The sequence below is a fragment of the Diadema setosum genome, chromosome 4 (genome assembly GCF_964275005.1).
Source record: "Diadema setosum chromosome 4, eeDiaSeto1, whole genome shotgun sequence".
NCBI lineage: Eukaryota > Metazoa > Echinodermata > Echinoidea > Diadematoida > Diadematidae > Diadema > Diadema setosum.
In genome coordinates this window covers 14,808,154-14,822,351 of record NC_092688.1, presented here as the reverse complement: position 1 = coordinate 14,822,351, position 14,198 = coordinate 14,808,154, and the positions used below count along the sequence as shown (strand labels likewise).

Here is a 14,198-nt window from a genome sequence, read left to right as displayed (position 1 = left end):
CAGAAGTGTAGCACGAGCCACATCAGAAGTGGAGTATCGCAGGGAGGTATCCCACCTCCCCGAGTATAGCTTACCCACATGGTACCCAGGTCTTTGAGGTGATCTGTGTGCTCTCTAAGCTGCTTTTGAGCCTGCAGAAAACAAGACAAGAGGAAGACGAGAAAGATATGATGAAGACAGTGCATCCTCCTGAATTTTCAGTATAGAACACAATGTACATTAACTTTTGAAAAGACAACCTGGAACAAGACATAACTGAGTGCGCACAGCACACACATTTATGTCACCAACACATATATTTTTTTAATCACTAAAACCATTGCTGAATATTTTGAAGCAATTTTACTCGAATAGTGGCATGTAGCAAAGATATAAAAAAGAACATGGCATTAATAAACAAGATCTATGCAAAAAAGCATATACTTATATATTTCACTTGTATAACAAAAAACTCCACACAGCAGACTACCAAATACCTACATGTGTACATATCAGTATTTGAAGACAATGTGGAAGCTACTACAAATTTGATGTCTTCATAGCAACAGAATGTTCATGATAATGAGAATTTTGTTATCACGGGTAGCACAAAACAATACAAAGCATCTACATGTAGGCATTTCCTCCATTCGGACAGATGAGTGACTTCTTTGTTTATGAAATGTACGGTTGTATGTCAGAACTTCTTATACACGTATCTTTATAATATGTACAATTGTATGTCAGATCTGTACTACATGTAGTATTCTAAACTTCTACTTTATTTTCCTCGACACTTTGATGGCTTGGGGACGTGCCTATACTCGAAAACACCCTTGGCTTTATGTCTACAGCACTGCAATCAAAGATACTGTCTGCACAAGATGATTGAACTTGCGTGAAGGTAGGGGAAGGGGGGGAGGTCATCCAGGGGCAAGGCGACAAACTAACATACGTGAAAGTAATTACGGGCCTCATCAGAAATACGCCTCGCTCCCCCTAATGACAGACTGTCGGAACTGGGCCCTGCCTCCAGGCTTGCCATTAGCGAGATGATTGGTAGGCATGGTAGCGAGTGAGGCAGGCATAGTACGCAGGCCACCTCATAGGCAGGCTAACCAGATAAATTTCTGGAGGCCAAAGCCGCTCAGAGTACAGTAATCACAGGGAAACATCTGGATGAACACTCTACTGCAAACATGCAGAAAATGCATAGCCCTTTGTGTGGACTAGGCTAGTTGAACGTAATACTTGATATCATTATATATCTCACAATAACAAAAAAAACTAGAGATTGTAATTTGTCATCACTGACAAATTAAGGTGATCCGATTTCTTTTTTAATCAATGATTCGAGTCGTGATAGTGCAAAGTCTCAGCTATAACATACTAAAATCTGAGAGAAATTCACCGAAGCATAAGTAAGATAGTGCTCGATAAAGAGAGTCATGTCAATTTTCACATCTAAAAAATTCCCTCCCATAGAGATAACACGTCATAGCGAAAATAGAAAATATGACCTTTGACCCCACTTTGCACAGACAAGATGGCATCTGAGCAAAAAGTGGTTATTTTATGAAATGATCCCTGTAACATGGTCTTTACGTGTGCAAAATATGGGAAAGATAGGACATGTATTCACCAAGATACAGGATGAAACATCTATGACCTTTGACCCTAATTTACATACCCAAGATGGCGTCTGATCAAGTCGTTGTTATTTTATGAAATAATGTTCGTGACATGAACTAAACATGTGCAAAATATGGTGGTGATAGAGTATGTTTTTCTTGAGTTATTGCACATAACGTTGCAAAAAGAAAGAAATATTTCAATACATCGAAGATAAACTTTAAATTCAAGTAACTTTTTTGACGTGATCCCGACATCGTATGAAAAAACGAAGGGCACACTAACGATAGCCCAAAGTCTCAGCTACAACATATTAAAATCTGGGAAAAATTCACCGAAGCATAAGTGAGCTAGTGCTCGAAAAAGATAGTCATGTCAATTTTCACTTCCAGAAAAACTGCTCTCCCATAGAGATAACACGTAAATTGGTCAAATTTTACAAGGATACTTTCAATCCATTTTTACGAGGTGATGACGTCATCCAATCAAAATCTTGTAATTATAAATATGAAAGAACATTAAATAAGCTACAACATACTGAAAGTTAGGTGAAACTCGGCAAAGGATAAGTGAGATACGCTCAAGTGAACTTGAATTTTGATGACGTCATTTTGAAAATTTACTTTTTTTACTTTTTTAAGAAATTTGATATCTTTTAATCATTTTTTCAGTATCGCCAACCCATGAAATGATATGTACAACTCATCAGCTTTCAAAATATGTAAAGAAAATGGGGGGTCACCGTCCATCCTGACGAGTAAAATTGGATTTAAATTTGGCGGTTTTTTGGCATTGTTGCACTGTATATCGCCATTGACGCGCGCACGGAATTTCAACTTTGACGGGCCCGTATGACGTCATATTGAGTCGGATTGACTTGAAACTTGGTAGAAACATTCTTTGACATTTCAGACATCCGATACGTGTGAAAAGACGGGAAATTTCTATTGCATATGAGGTGTGCGTGCGTATATGCGCGCGCGCGTACGCGTCCGTCGATTTTTTCTGAAATACTCCAAATGACCTGAAACGTGTGCAAAACAATTTTGAGCTCGATTGGAGCATGTTAAAATTTCAACGCGCGCGTACGCGCTCGTTTACTATGAACGTGACTAAATTTTATGAAATATATCAATAGAGCTTGACTTGAACTATATGATATGTAAATTTCATTGAGAAAATCCATTCCATTAATGAGATACGAATGTGAACGTGTTTTCAGATAATGACGTCATAGTGACATCATGGTTGACTGATCACAGTTATACATTAGATCTGTCGTCCTTATGACGTGATACATATATGGTATCAGTTTAGAAGTGATAGGTGAATGACTTTTAGAGTTAACCGCTGCACAACATTTGAGGAGAAAGAAATAAAGAAGAAGAAGAAGAAGAAGAAGAAAGAATCCGTACAGATACAATAGGTGATCCGAGAGGATACTCGGATCACCTAAAAAAAAGAATATCATACGTTGTATAATGACCTGTCCCACATACCATTCCTCCTAAACACAAAATATATATTATATGAAAGCAGATTATGATTTGAAATGATCCAGACTATGAGTCAATGAGGGGAAATCAGTTAATCAATGACTAGGGGAAAAAAATCATAATTTAATCTTTTTCTTACGTCATACAGGTGCACACTATATACTAGAGTGTAATGTCAAGGGGCTTCAAACTTAGGGAATGACATACATGTAGGTTGTACATTTTATTCCCAACAGGGAAAAGTTAACGTAAGACTCTGGGAAAAAACACACCATACACATGTGTTCCAGTATTTACCAGGTATGTTGACATGTATTCCGTATTGTACATCTACAGAAATTCTTCATCTAATTTTCATGGCCATCCTTAAAATTTCATTGGTTTACAATTTTTTTTTTTTTTTGGGGGGGGGTGGGGGGTGGGGGGGGGGAACATGACATTTTCTTAAGCACTTCTAGACAGATTCCTCAAAACAGAACATCATGACACCAGTCTTTGATAGTAAACATCACCTAAAAAAAGAAATGCAAGTGCTTGAATCTAGACTACAAAGTACATGCAGACTATGCCAAGGGGGGGGGGGGGGGGGGGAAACAAAAACAAAAAACAATAGAGAGAAGATCAACTGGCATCTTCAACATACTGTAATTCCTGGCATGGTATCAGTCTATTCTCTATGCATGGACAATTTGACAGTAAGTCCTGCCCAAGTCGGTGACGTTTTTGAGAGTGGGCCGCTGTTAGTGACTCATACAGCCATGACTCCCCCACTGATTGGCAGGAGTCCCAGAAGTGGGCCAAATTTCCTATTAAAGATTGTGTTGGGAATGGGGTGGGAGAAGAGCCAAGAAAGTCAAGGTCATGGGCAGGAAATCAACAGGGGGGGGGGGGGTCATGTGACATTCCTTACATGTGACATCCATCCACTCCCACCCCAAGAATAATTGATAATACTGTACTGTCTGTGTGGTGATAAACACAGTCAACGTACAACTACATGTATAGCCGGGTTCACACGTACACCAATTAGCGGGATACAAATCTCGAGATTTCCATCGCGATCGTCATCCCGAGTTTTTTTGCACGTGTGGACAGAAAAAACCCGAAAATTAGCGGGATAAGCATCGCGATGCTAATCCCAAGAAATCTTGCGCTGGTTCGCCAATTAGCGGGATAATTGGCCCCGCGCTGGTACGTGTGAACGGTCGGGATTAGAATCTCGGGTTTTTACATCCCATCATGCAATGCGCACATCACAACAGCGAGGCCTCTCTGCGAAGAGGTCTTTCGCCTCTTTGGAGCACAACAACAACAGCGCGCAAACCACACCACTGACGCGTAAAAGACAATGGACAAAGGTAAGTGCGCGCAGGCAGTGATAGAGAAGGGCGCTGTGTAGCCTGACCAGACGCTGTTACGCTATGCGAAAACAGCGTCTGACGAGCGCGGCATGCAGCCTCAAAGTGAGGAACCTCAACACAACTAGCACTACAAAACTTAGGAAAATGTATACTTTTCTCCTTTAAACAGAATACATTACTCACGTTAAATGCATGTTTCTATTACAGAAGAATAGTTCGCCACACTGGGTCCATGGAGACCACTTGCGATAAGTCCGTGGAACAAATAAATGACACTTTCTGGCGCAATTCCTGACCGTCGGTACGTCGCGACGTACCATGTACAGCGACTGGGCTGTGTACAGTTAGGCCTGGCGTGAAAGATTGTGTACCGTGTGGACATGCTGGATATGATGATCAATTTCGGTAAGTTTCATTGCGTACATTTGAATACTGATAGCATCAGATGTAGAGTAAATATTGAAAAGTATACTCGTTGAGTTTGAGGTGACAAAAATGATGTTAAGTATCAAAATTCAAAGCTATCGTAATACGATTACGTCGCTCTCCTAGTGGTTGGTGGTCGCGCGCGTACAGCCCTGTCGCGACGTACCATGTACAGCGACTGGGCTGTGTATAGTTAGGCGCTGTGTGACCCAGTTTACAGGCTTTGCTGTTATCTCTATCGGCAATTAGCGGGATAATTCGGTACGTGTGGACGCTCGCCAAATTAGCGATCGCGATCGGTATCCCGCTAATTCGGTACGTGTGGACGCTCGCCAAATTAGCGATCGCGATCGGTATCCCGCTAATTTGGTACGTGTGGACGCGCGCAAAAAAAACTCGGGACGAGCATCGCGATCGTCATCCCGCTAATTTGTACGTGTGAACCTGGCTTATGTTTGCTGATGTGCACTGATAGAAAATATAGAGCATGGGCATCTTCAGGACTGCCCAAGATCTGAGCATGGTGAGCAATTGGCAGCCAGTACATAATGTTTTTGCCTAGTTTTGGGACACCATTTCCTAGTAAAGCTTCCTACAACCCTTGAATTGCTCTATATATGTATTTAGAAATATTTCTTTCAACAACAAAAAAAAAAAAATCCTGTATTCAGATTCCCATCTTGATAGTTTAAAGCAGCTCCAAACATCCTACCACTGTATATCTCAGAGAAGATCAGAAATACAGTATGAAAATTCTGATTATTCTGAATATTAGGACAGACATCAAACACATCTACTATAGATATCGAAAATTCATTTTTTTTTTTTTAGAGAGAGAGAGAGAGAGAGAAATAACAATAGCGTTAGTGAGGACAATTCCCGCTCGTCTAGTGTATAAACTATTCCTGCAAAATTTTGACAGGAATAGTCATTTTTTCTTTTTATTTTATCTTGCAGAGAATTTCAAGTCAATGTTTTTAATACAATAGTGATAAAACTGTTTTTGGTCTCTTTTGTATATGATACTCAATATGGAGAGTTACCAAAGATAACATTGAACTTTCAGAACAGTAATGCATTTGTTGTAATTGCATGGAGAGTTGTGCTATCAATTATTTAATTGTTATCAGCATGTTGGTGCGCAAGTGACACATGTGGTGGGGGGAAGGGGGGTATTGGAAACCCTGTATGGGCAGGGCTTAATTAGAACATTGTGCTGTTACTTAATTAGCACACAGTGTGGTTTATTAAGAGAGTCTGGGCCGGATATTACCTGCATGATCATCTTGTTCTTCACTCTGCCTTTAATAGCAAATTAGGCTTAGACACATATGGATACCATTACAGCTTGGAGGCCCTTGTAATATGGATACCTACATGTAAGGTCAAGGTCACGTGCAGAACACTACCCATCCCCAATCACTGACCCATAAGTGACTCTCGGACAAAGGAAATGTGACTGACCATTACTACTGATGTCAATCACTCCACAGAGGAACACCCAAGGGGCCAGCTAGCCATCACATTTTATGCACTTATGGGGCCTTCATTCCTCTGAGAAAATCTAATAATGCAGTTAGACCTTCATGTTGGTTAATGCAATTCTCAAGCTCATCACATCAATATCACACAGAAAAAGCTTTACTGTGAGAGATCTGCACCCACACAAAGCATGGAATAATGATATTGTTGTGATAGCATGTATTTTTTGTAGCTGTGGTTGACAATGGCCAATTATTCTGTTGAATATGGCACACGGAATGATGACAGAACTCACATTTGGATGTCAAGAAACTATATGTGTTTCTCATCTCCCTCCAGATACAAAATGTGGACCATTCCTCACTTATAGCAACCAAACAAGCCAACTGACTTCAAAAAGCCCTTCGGCTGAATGCAGAATAAAGAATAAAGTGAGTGACTCATTTATAAAGTTGACATTTTGAAAAAAAAAAAAAGAAGGAACAGAGTCATATAAAATGAAAATGGTGGAAGAGAGTAATACCCCTTTCCCGCTGCCCGTCTCGGTGAACCACCGAGAGGTTCCCCGGTGAATTCACCGGGGAACCTCTCGGTGAAAGTTTGAGTGCCGTCGTTTCACACTGCTCTCGGTGAAACTTTCCCCTAGACGGGTTTTCTGCTCGCAACGTGGGTGATCTTATGTACTTGAGTTTGTTGTGCATCTGCGATTTGGTTTTTTCGATCCCATGTTCAGCAAGTTTTCGGAGGAGGGACTCGTACGCGGCAGCGTCAGCCGACGTCCCGCTCAGTTCTTCGTTCACTGCTGCCTCGCTACGTACTCTCTCTTCGTCTTTGGTTCACACTCCAGCCGTTTGCAAAATTCCCTCAAATTTCAACAGCACAAAACGTCAACGGGTTTCTCCTGCACACTGTAAACCCAGCACTTGACGAGAAAAGCACAAAATACGAAAAAATCAAGCAAGAGGCGGACTGTATCAGACTTTACTGAAAGAGTTAAGAGCTAGACACTAGAGGAAGACGAAAAGGGAGGACGCATCAAATCGATCAAGTACACTGTAAACCTATACACGTACGTATCAGCTTTGTTATGTATACACGGCGTGCTAATTAAACAATACAATGCACAGCACGATGCAAAACAATGCCGTCGCACTGTGAACGCCACATTGCACGAAACGACATACAGTATGTAGTGTCGATTGTACTAGTATGTTTACAAACACGAATTTCTAGTACCCTGTACGTGTGGATTTGGGAGGTCGAGTGCGCGCTAGCTAGCTGAAAACGTGTGCATGACCAGAAACAAAACATGACCTTTGACATAATCTGCATATTTTCCCCGGTGTTTCACCGAGACAACCTTTCACGCTGGGCGCTCTCGGTGAACCACCGGGTGATTTCCCGTTGAACTATCGGAGTTTACCCAGGACGCTTCTCGGGTAAAAATTGCCCAAAATTTCATCGGTGTTTCACCTAGGCTTCCCCTAGGTTCCAACCGAGTGACCTTTCACACTGCGGGGTTCCCCGGGTGCCCCCAGGTGCCCCCGGGGAAGATTTTCTTCAGCGGGAAAGGGGTATAAGAGAAACTTCGAGAAACTTTTTTTTAAATCAAATCCCTATTAATGTTATAATCACCAAGGTGGCAAATTGTAAGGCATGTCATCCAGTCGATAAAGTGAAACTGCTGTTTTGGTCACAAGACTTTGACACTTTTTGCTAAATACTCCTCATTTGTTTTTTCCTTCGCATATACGGAGACAGTACTTTTATATTTCCTTAAAAGACTTAAATCCCTTCACAATTGCATGGCCAAAGAATATTGTGATACTATCATTTTAGACTGATGAACTTACAGCTTTATACAAATCTGGAAAAAAAAATGATATCACAAGAGTTGTTTTGTGTGTGTGTGTGTATATATATAATTTGCACAAGAATGACAATATGAGGAGTTTCCATGCGAACATTATGACAATCACTTCAGCATGGCTATTTAAGTCAACAACTGGCATTGTGTTGGATGGCTTTAGTTTAACAGTAACATTCACATTGTCTTACAAATTCTGAAACTGTTTGATTCTGCCAAGACCTTTGACTGACTATTCATCTGGTTCACTGAAAACCAAACAAACAAAAATTTAATGGCAAATTCATCTTTTCAAATGGAATATTGAACAAAAATTTGCAAATACAAAAAGATAATGGGAGTAGTCTCCTAAAATGCGGGCTATTTCTTGTGCATGCCTCTATGAAAGGAAGTGTAGTGTATTTGCTGCTTAAACATACAACCTGTAATCTTAATCGTACACACAAGTCAAATTCGAACCTGAGGAAAATAAAGCAAAGCTAGCCAAGACATTACAATATCTCTCAGTGATATAATAGCAGTCAAGCGAAATACTCTCCCAGACCTCCCCTCCCTGCATACCCCTCCCACCCCCCCCCCCTCCCACCTCCTTTGATCCCCAGTCAGAGGGACAGCCCTAGTATGTTTACAAGTGGAGAAAAACTCCCTATGCAAGAGAATGAGTCATGCTTTTGCCATTAGGCTCTAACAGGCAGAATTCCCCACATTCACATACCGTGCAGATAGCAGGGCTGTTCTGCTGATTCTCATGTGCACAGCGCTGCGATTGAGTCGAGTAGTAAAGCGGGCCTACATGTATATGAACTGTAGGTAATTCCACAAGTTGATGGCTAGCAATTGAACTAAACAAGCCAGGCACGTAAAGCGAACAATGTCAAATTCAAATCAAGATATTGTTGATTTAAATACACTAGGCACATAGAAAGATACCACATGAGATGAATGGCTAAATAGATTAAAGTAGATTTACTCAATTGTTTTTAAACTACTGCATGTAATCCTGAGGCCTCCCAGATTGCATTGTTTTGATCATGTGACCTGATATTTACATTTATGTAGAAGACTAAAATTGAATTTTAAACACACACACATGCACACACAAAACAGAATGTTAATCACAACAAGAAAATTATAAAATTCATTATGTCCTTTCATATCTGCAAATTGTGAGTGCAACTTGTCATGCTAGTTCACAGTTTCTGAACAATTGATATGCATCCCAAAACAACTACAGAGGCAATGCTGTATCCCAAAGTGTCTCTGCAATACTACTTTGTGATACCGTGTACAAAATGTACATTTCCGAAGCAGTTTAAGAAATATTAGTTTTGGATCGAAGGTGTATAATGCATTTGAAGAAGAAATATGAGGCTCTGACACAAACTATGTGATTAATTACGGGTATGGAAAGTCAGGGAAAATTGTGTAGGGATATGTAATGAAATATTTCCCCAATGCATTATGTATTAAATTGAGAGAAAGCAAAGACAGTGTCCTCTAACCTCTAGAAACACTATCTGGGGAAGGTTTAAAGGGAAGGTAAACCCAAAGAACAATGTGGATTGAGTGAAAGCAGCAACATTAGTAGAACACATCAGTGAAAGTTTGAGGAAAATCGGACAATCGATGCAAAAGTTATGAATTTTTAAAGTTTTGGTGTTGGAACCGCTGGAGGAGGAGACTACTAGAGGATATGACGTATGAGTGGACAACAATACAAAGAAAATATAAAGGAAATTCAACAAAAATTCACTTTTCTAGAATTATGAAAGAGCAATGGACCAACCGCTTTCAGAAAGCAGGGGGAATAATTGCTACCCTTAACATATGTGAACATCAAGTTGATGGAATTTGTAATTTTCATGAAAAATGGATTTTTGCAGAATTTTCTTTATATTTTCTTGGTATTGTTGTCCACTCATACGTCATAACCTCTAGTAGTCTCCTCATCCAGCGGTTCCAACATCAAAACTTTTAAAATTCATAACTTTTGCATCGATTGTCCGATTTTCTTCAAACTTTCACTGATGTGTTCTACTAATGTTGTTGCTTTCACTCAATCCACATTGCTCTTGGGGTTTATCTTCCCTTTAATGAATACTTCTATACGAGTGCATAACTGTGAATATGAATAACTGTCACCATTCATCTACTGAGTAGATTTTGATGGGGATTAACGATGCCACCACAGTTGATAGCAAAGTGAGATGACAAGTTTCATAAAGTCATTATCACATGATTGAGCCAAGCACGGGGCATCTTTTATTTAAAGAATGAATGCGATTACATCCACATTACTTGCATCAGAGACACTGTTCAGCATCGTCCATTATGCATCTCTAGTCTACTTTCTCAAAATATGCAGGGAAAATCAAATACATAAATGGTTTCTTGAGATGCAGCCGAGGTGGGTTTCAAGAGGGAATATAATATGCCTTGTAACAGAAACCAAGCATGGAACGCACTGATGAGAGTGAAACCATGGAAGGGGCGTTTCATTTCCTTCTTGGAGTTCTAAGGATTTCTGCTACTTCTAGCTAGGTCCTTGAAGGCTCTTTCCTATCAAACAGGGAAAAGCCTGAGTAGGATTTCCTCCTCACATTATGCACCCTGCCAAATACTTCCAGAAACTCAAATGTCAACATGACAGAACAATGAAGCTTCGAGTATGTACAGTATGAGGCTCATTCCGGAAAATAGCAAATCTTTTTTCAGCCCAGTACAGACAGAATCTTCAACTGTTTTTCTCCCTATTCTATCCACAAGGTTACAAAATGTAAAACATGTTCATTCTAGTTCATTTGATATTTCTGCATTCCATACTGTTTTGACTACTTATTGAGAAAAACATTAAAAATATATATCATTGTGTAGTTCAGAGCATTCAAACAAGAATAATCATGACAGTCATACAGTCAATGTCAAACTACAGCAAAGGTACAGCAGACATGTCTAAGGAGAGCTATTCTCCTGATAGGCCATGGGGTGAGCTGGTTTTTTCGCTTGTTTCGTTCCGACAACTGCGGCACTAAAATGTCTCCACAGCTACGTGTAAACAAATAACCAAAAAGGCTACAGGAAAAAGTTCGACACAAACCCTCCTGCAGTATTTTGGTAATTTAGGGGGAAACAGTGAACTTTTTTTGTCACTGAGGAGCTGAATATGTACACTTTGCCGTGTACGATATTCATTCGCGAACGATCATGTGATGTGTGTTATCCAATCCGAATCGAGAATTTTTGTTTACGAGTCAAAATGGCCGCCCCCTGCGAGCCTGTCAACGCGTCTACACGTCGTCTGCTCTGCCGAAACTTTTAAGATGCGTTATTATGCATGTAACATCGATGAAGTTTGGAAATTTCACGGCTATGACAAACCTAAGATAGACGAAACCTATTTTGTGTGCCAAAGAGTGGATCAAATTGAGTGGGGGATACCGTGGAATCGCAGACCAGAACGAAGTGACTCAGCTGCTCAGGGGGACTGACTGCAACCTACATAGGATAATTTACAGGTTAGTTTACGTGCATACAGTCGTAGCAGTCGACACTGCAGTGCAGTCTAAATGACCATGCATGATGACTACGGTAGTACAAGTACAAGTTTCCACGTTAGCTATGTTATGAACGTTGCTTATGTATGTTATAATGGACGCTAATGCAGTAGCTTAGCTGTTTGATAGCGTGTCTGTAACATTTTAGATAAATTATCTTGAATTTCACCTTGGCATGGCATAGCGCCGTTATAATGTAGCCTAGATGAACTGATACATGTTGTTCTGATATGTACAGCCCAGGTTAGGTTGATGTAGCTGATCGGTGATATTGTTTTGTAAAAATCTTGACACACAGGACTGGATTGAAAAAGGTCTAAAGTGCATGTAAATTTAAATTTTCATAATCATGGCCATGGAGTATTAATATTAAAAATCCATCCTGTCTCTCTCACCCCGAAATTGGTGAATCCCCCCTCAAACACACATTTAGCATCTCATTAAATTAACTTATTAATATTTGATATAAATAGGTCTAAAAAACCAACAATGACAATAACATAATTTCAACAATTAAACTCCCTAAAACATATGATTACCATTATGTTGAGCCAAATTATAAAGCAGTGGGTGGTGGTGATAGTGAATGGCCAGGGATTACTAGTATTAATGATGATAAGGCAGTTGTATTCATAATTATGATAATTGATATTGCATGTGATCAGGTGCTGAAAGCTGTAGATGTAATTTAAAATCAGTAATTGCACTGCAAGTACAAGTTGAAGTAGTTGATGATGACAATGACCATGAAGTGTTAATGATTACCTGGCATAGTACTAGGGCCTATTGGTAATTACAAGATTCAAATATTGGCAGTCAATAGTCTACCGTACATTTAATGATATATTGAGTGTTAAACGTTCAACCCCTCCTGCTAGCGTTTAGCCTTTTTTCCCCCTAACAAAATCCAATGGCTAATCATTGCTGTTCATTTCTCCATTGTATTAAATAGGATTCCATGAAACGTGCTACTTAAGAGGTTTATAGATAGCAAACGCCTGAATCTCGCTAGGAAACGACAGCTGAAGGAGGAGCTTGGTCCGTCAGCAGGAGCATCTGTTTCCTCCCCTAAGACGCTCACATCAAGATCAAGATTTTCTTCTGGAAGCTCTTCAGGTTCAGCTGTGTTGCCTGTAAAATGCATCATTTGCAACAGAGTCAACCTGCTCATTACTAGTACTTGCCAAGGGAAATAGGTCAATATGATTGATATTGAAGAATGAAAACATTGTCATGTTACTATAAGTTGTCCTTGATAAAATGGAGCAATATATATCCACCACTGAAACATTCACACACATACACAAAGAACTTCAGTGCAAAGTTCAGAAACAACAGAATGTACTGTATATGCACAAATGCTTTGGTCAATGTGATTAATGTTCAAGAATTGACATCTTACCAAAGTTGTGCATGATAAAATGTCTTTGTAATACAGATTGCTTCCTGTATTTTGAATGCCAATGTTTATGCAACATGTTTTGACTCCTTGCCTCAGTATGTGATTGTTCGCCCTTTAGCAAACATTTCTGCCCACTATTATGATTTGATTAGGGTTGAATTATTCTAAGAACAAAGATGTTTTCCTAAGTGTGGTTTTTATCATAAAACTGAATGACTACGATTAAAATTTGTTTCTCCCACTCTGGGGGAAAAAGATATGTAACTATTATTAATACTGAAACAGAATGTTCATGTAGAAAGGTCAGTACAATGTAGGTGTGAGTACAAAATCAGTTTGCTAAAATTAATACCAGCCAAATGAAAATTGTGCATAAGTTGAATCAGGTTTGCACAGATCCTCTGATATTGGAAGTTAATTGCAATATTATCATAATTTTTAATGCCAAACCTGTTGTATTCTCTCCAAGATTTTCAGGTACACATTGCCTCCAATACAGAATCCAACAGTTTTCACTCATGAATGGGTAAACTATAATATTGCCTTTATTTTATATATTGGCATTCTTCAAAACCTTTACACCCTTTCAAGGATATTTGGACCATGGAATGTTCCAGGAAATTTATTAAAACTAGAAAATTTGACTGATTATCATTTTGAGCTATCTTACATGAAAGGAGGTAGTGTCCCACCAACCTAATGATAGCAATGAAAACTTCAGGAAATTTTATGAAGATTAAATTTTCTAAAGTACTGTAATATTTCATGAACAACGTGATTGCTATGTGATCTAAATATATTAAAGCTTCATAAGAAGAAGAAGAAGAAGAAGAAGAAAATAAAAACATGTTTACTGATAAACAATATGATCTGTTTAATAGTAATGTCTCGTGTGTAAATGAGTTAGTATGTGTGCGTGTGAGTGTATATAATATGTCAGCGTTTTTATGCACCTGTGTATGTGTAATGCACTGATCAATACATGTATTATATCATTGT

The 14,198-nt window shown here is 39.3% G+C and overlaps 1 protein-coding gene across 1 annotated transcript in view; it reads right to left on the bottom strand.

Annotated features, from left to right (window-relative positions):
- LOC140227639 (huntingtin-interacting protein 1-like) overlaps positions 1-14,198 on the bottom strand; it is a 72,004-nt gene that overhangs the window by 34,326 nt on the left and 23,480 nt on the right. Inside the window, exon 4 of the mRNA XM_072308057.1 lies at positions 75-131. Coding sequence (XP_072164158.1) covers positions 75-131 — 57 coding nt within the window. The remainder of the gene's footprint in view (positions 1-74; positions 132-14,198) is intronic.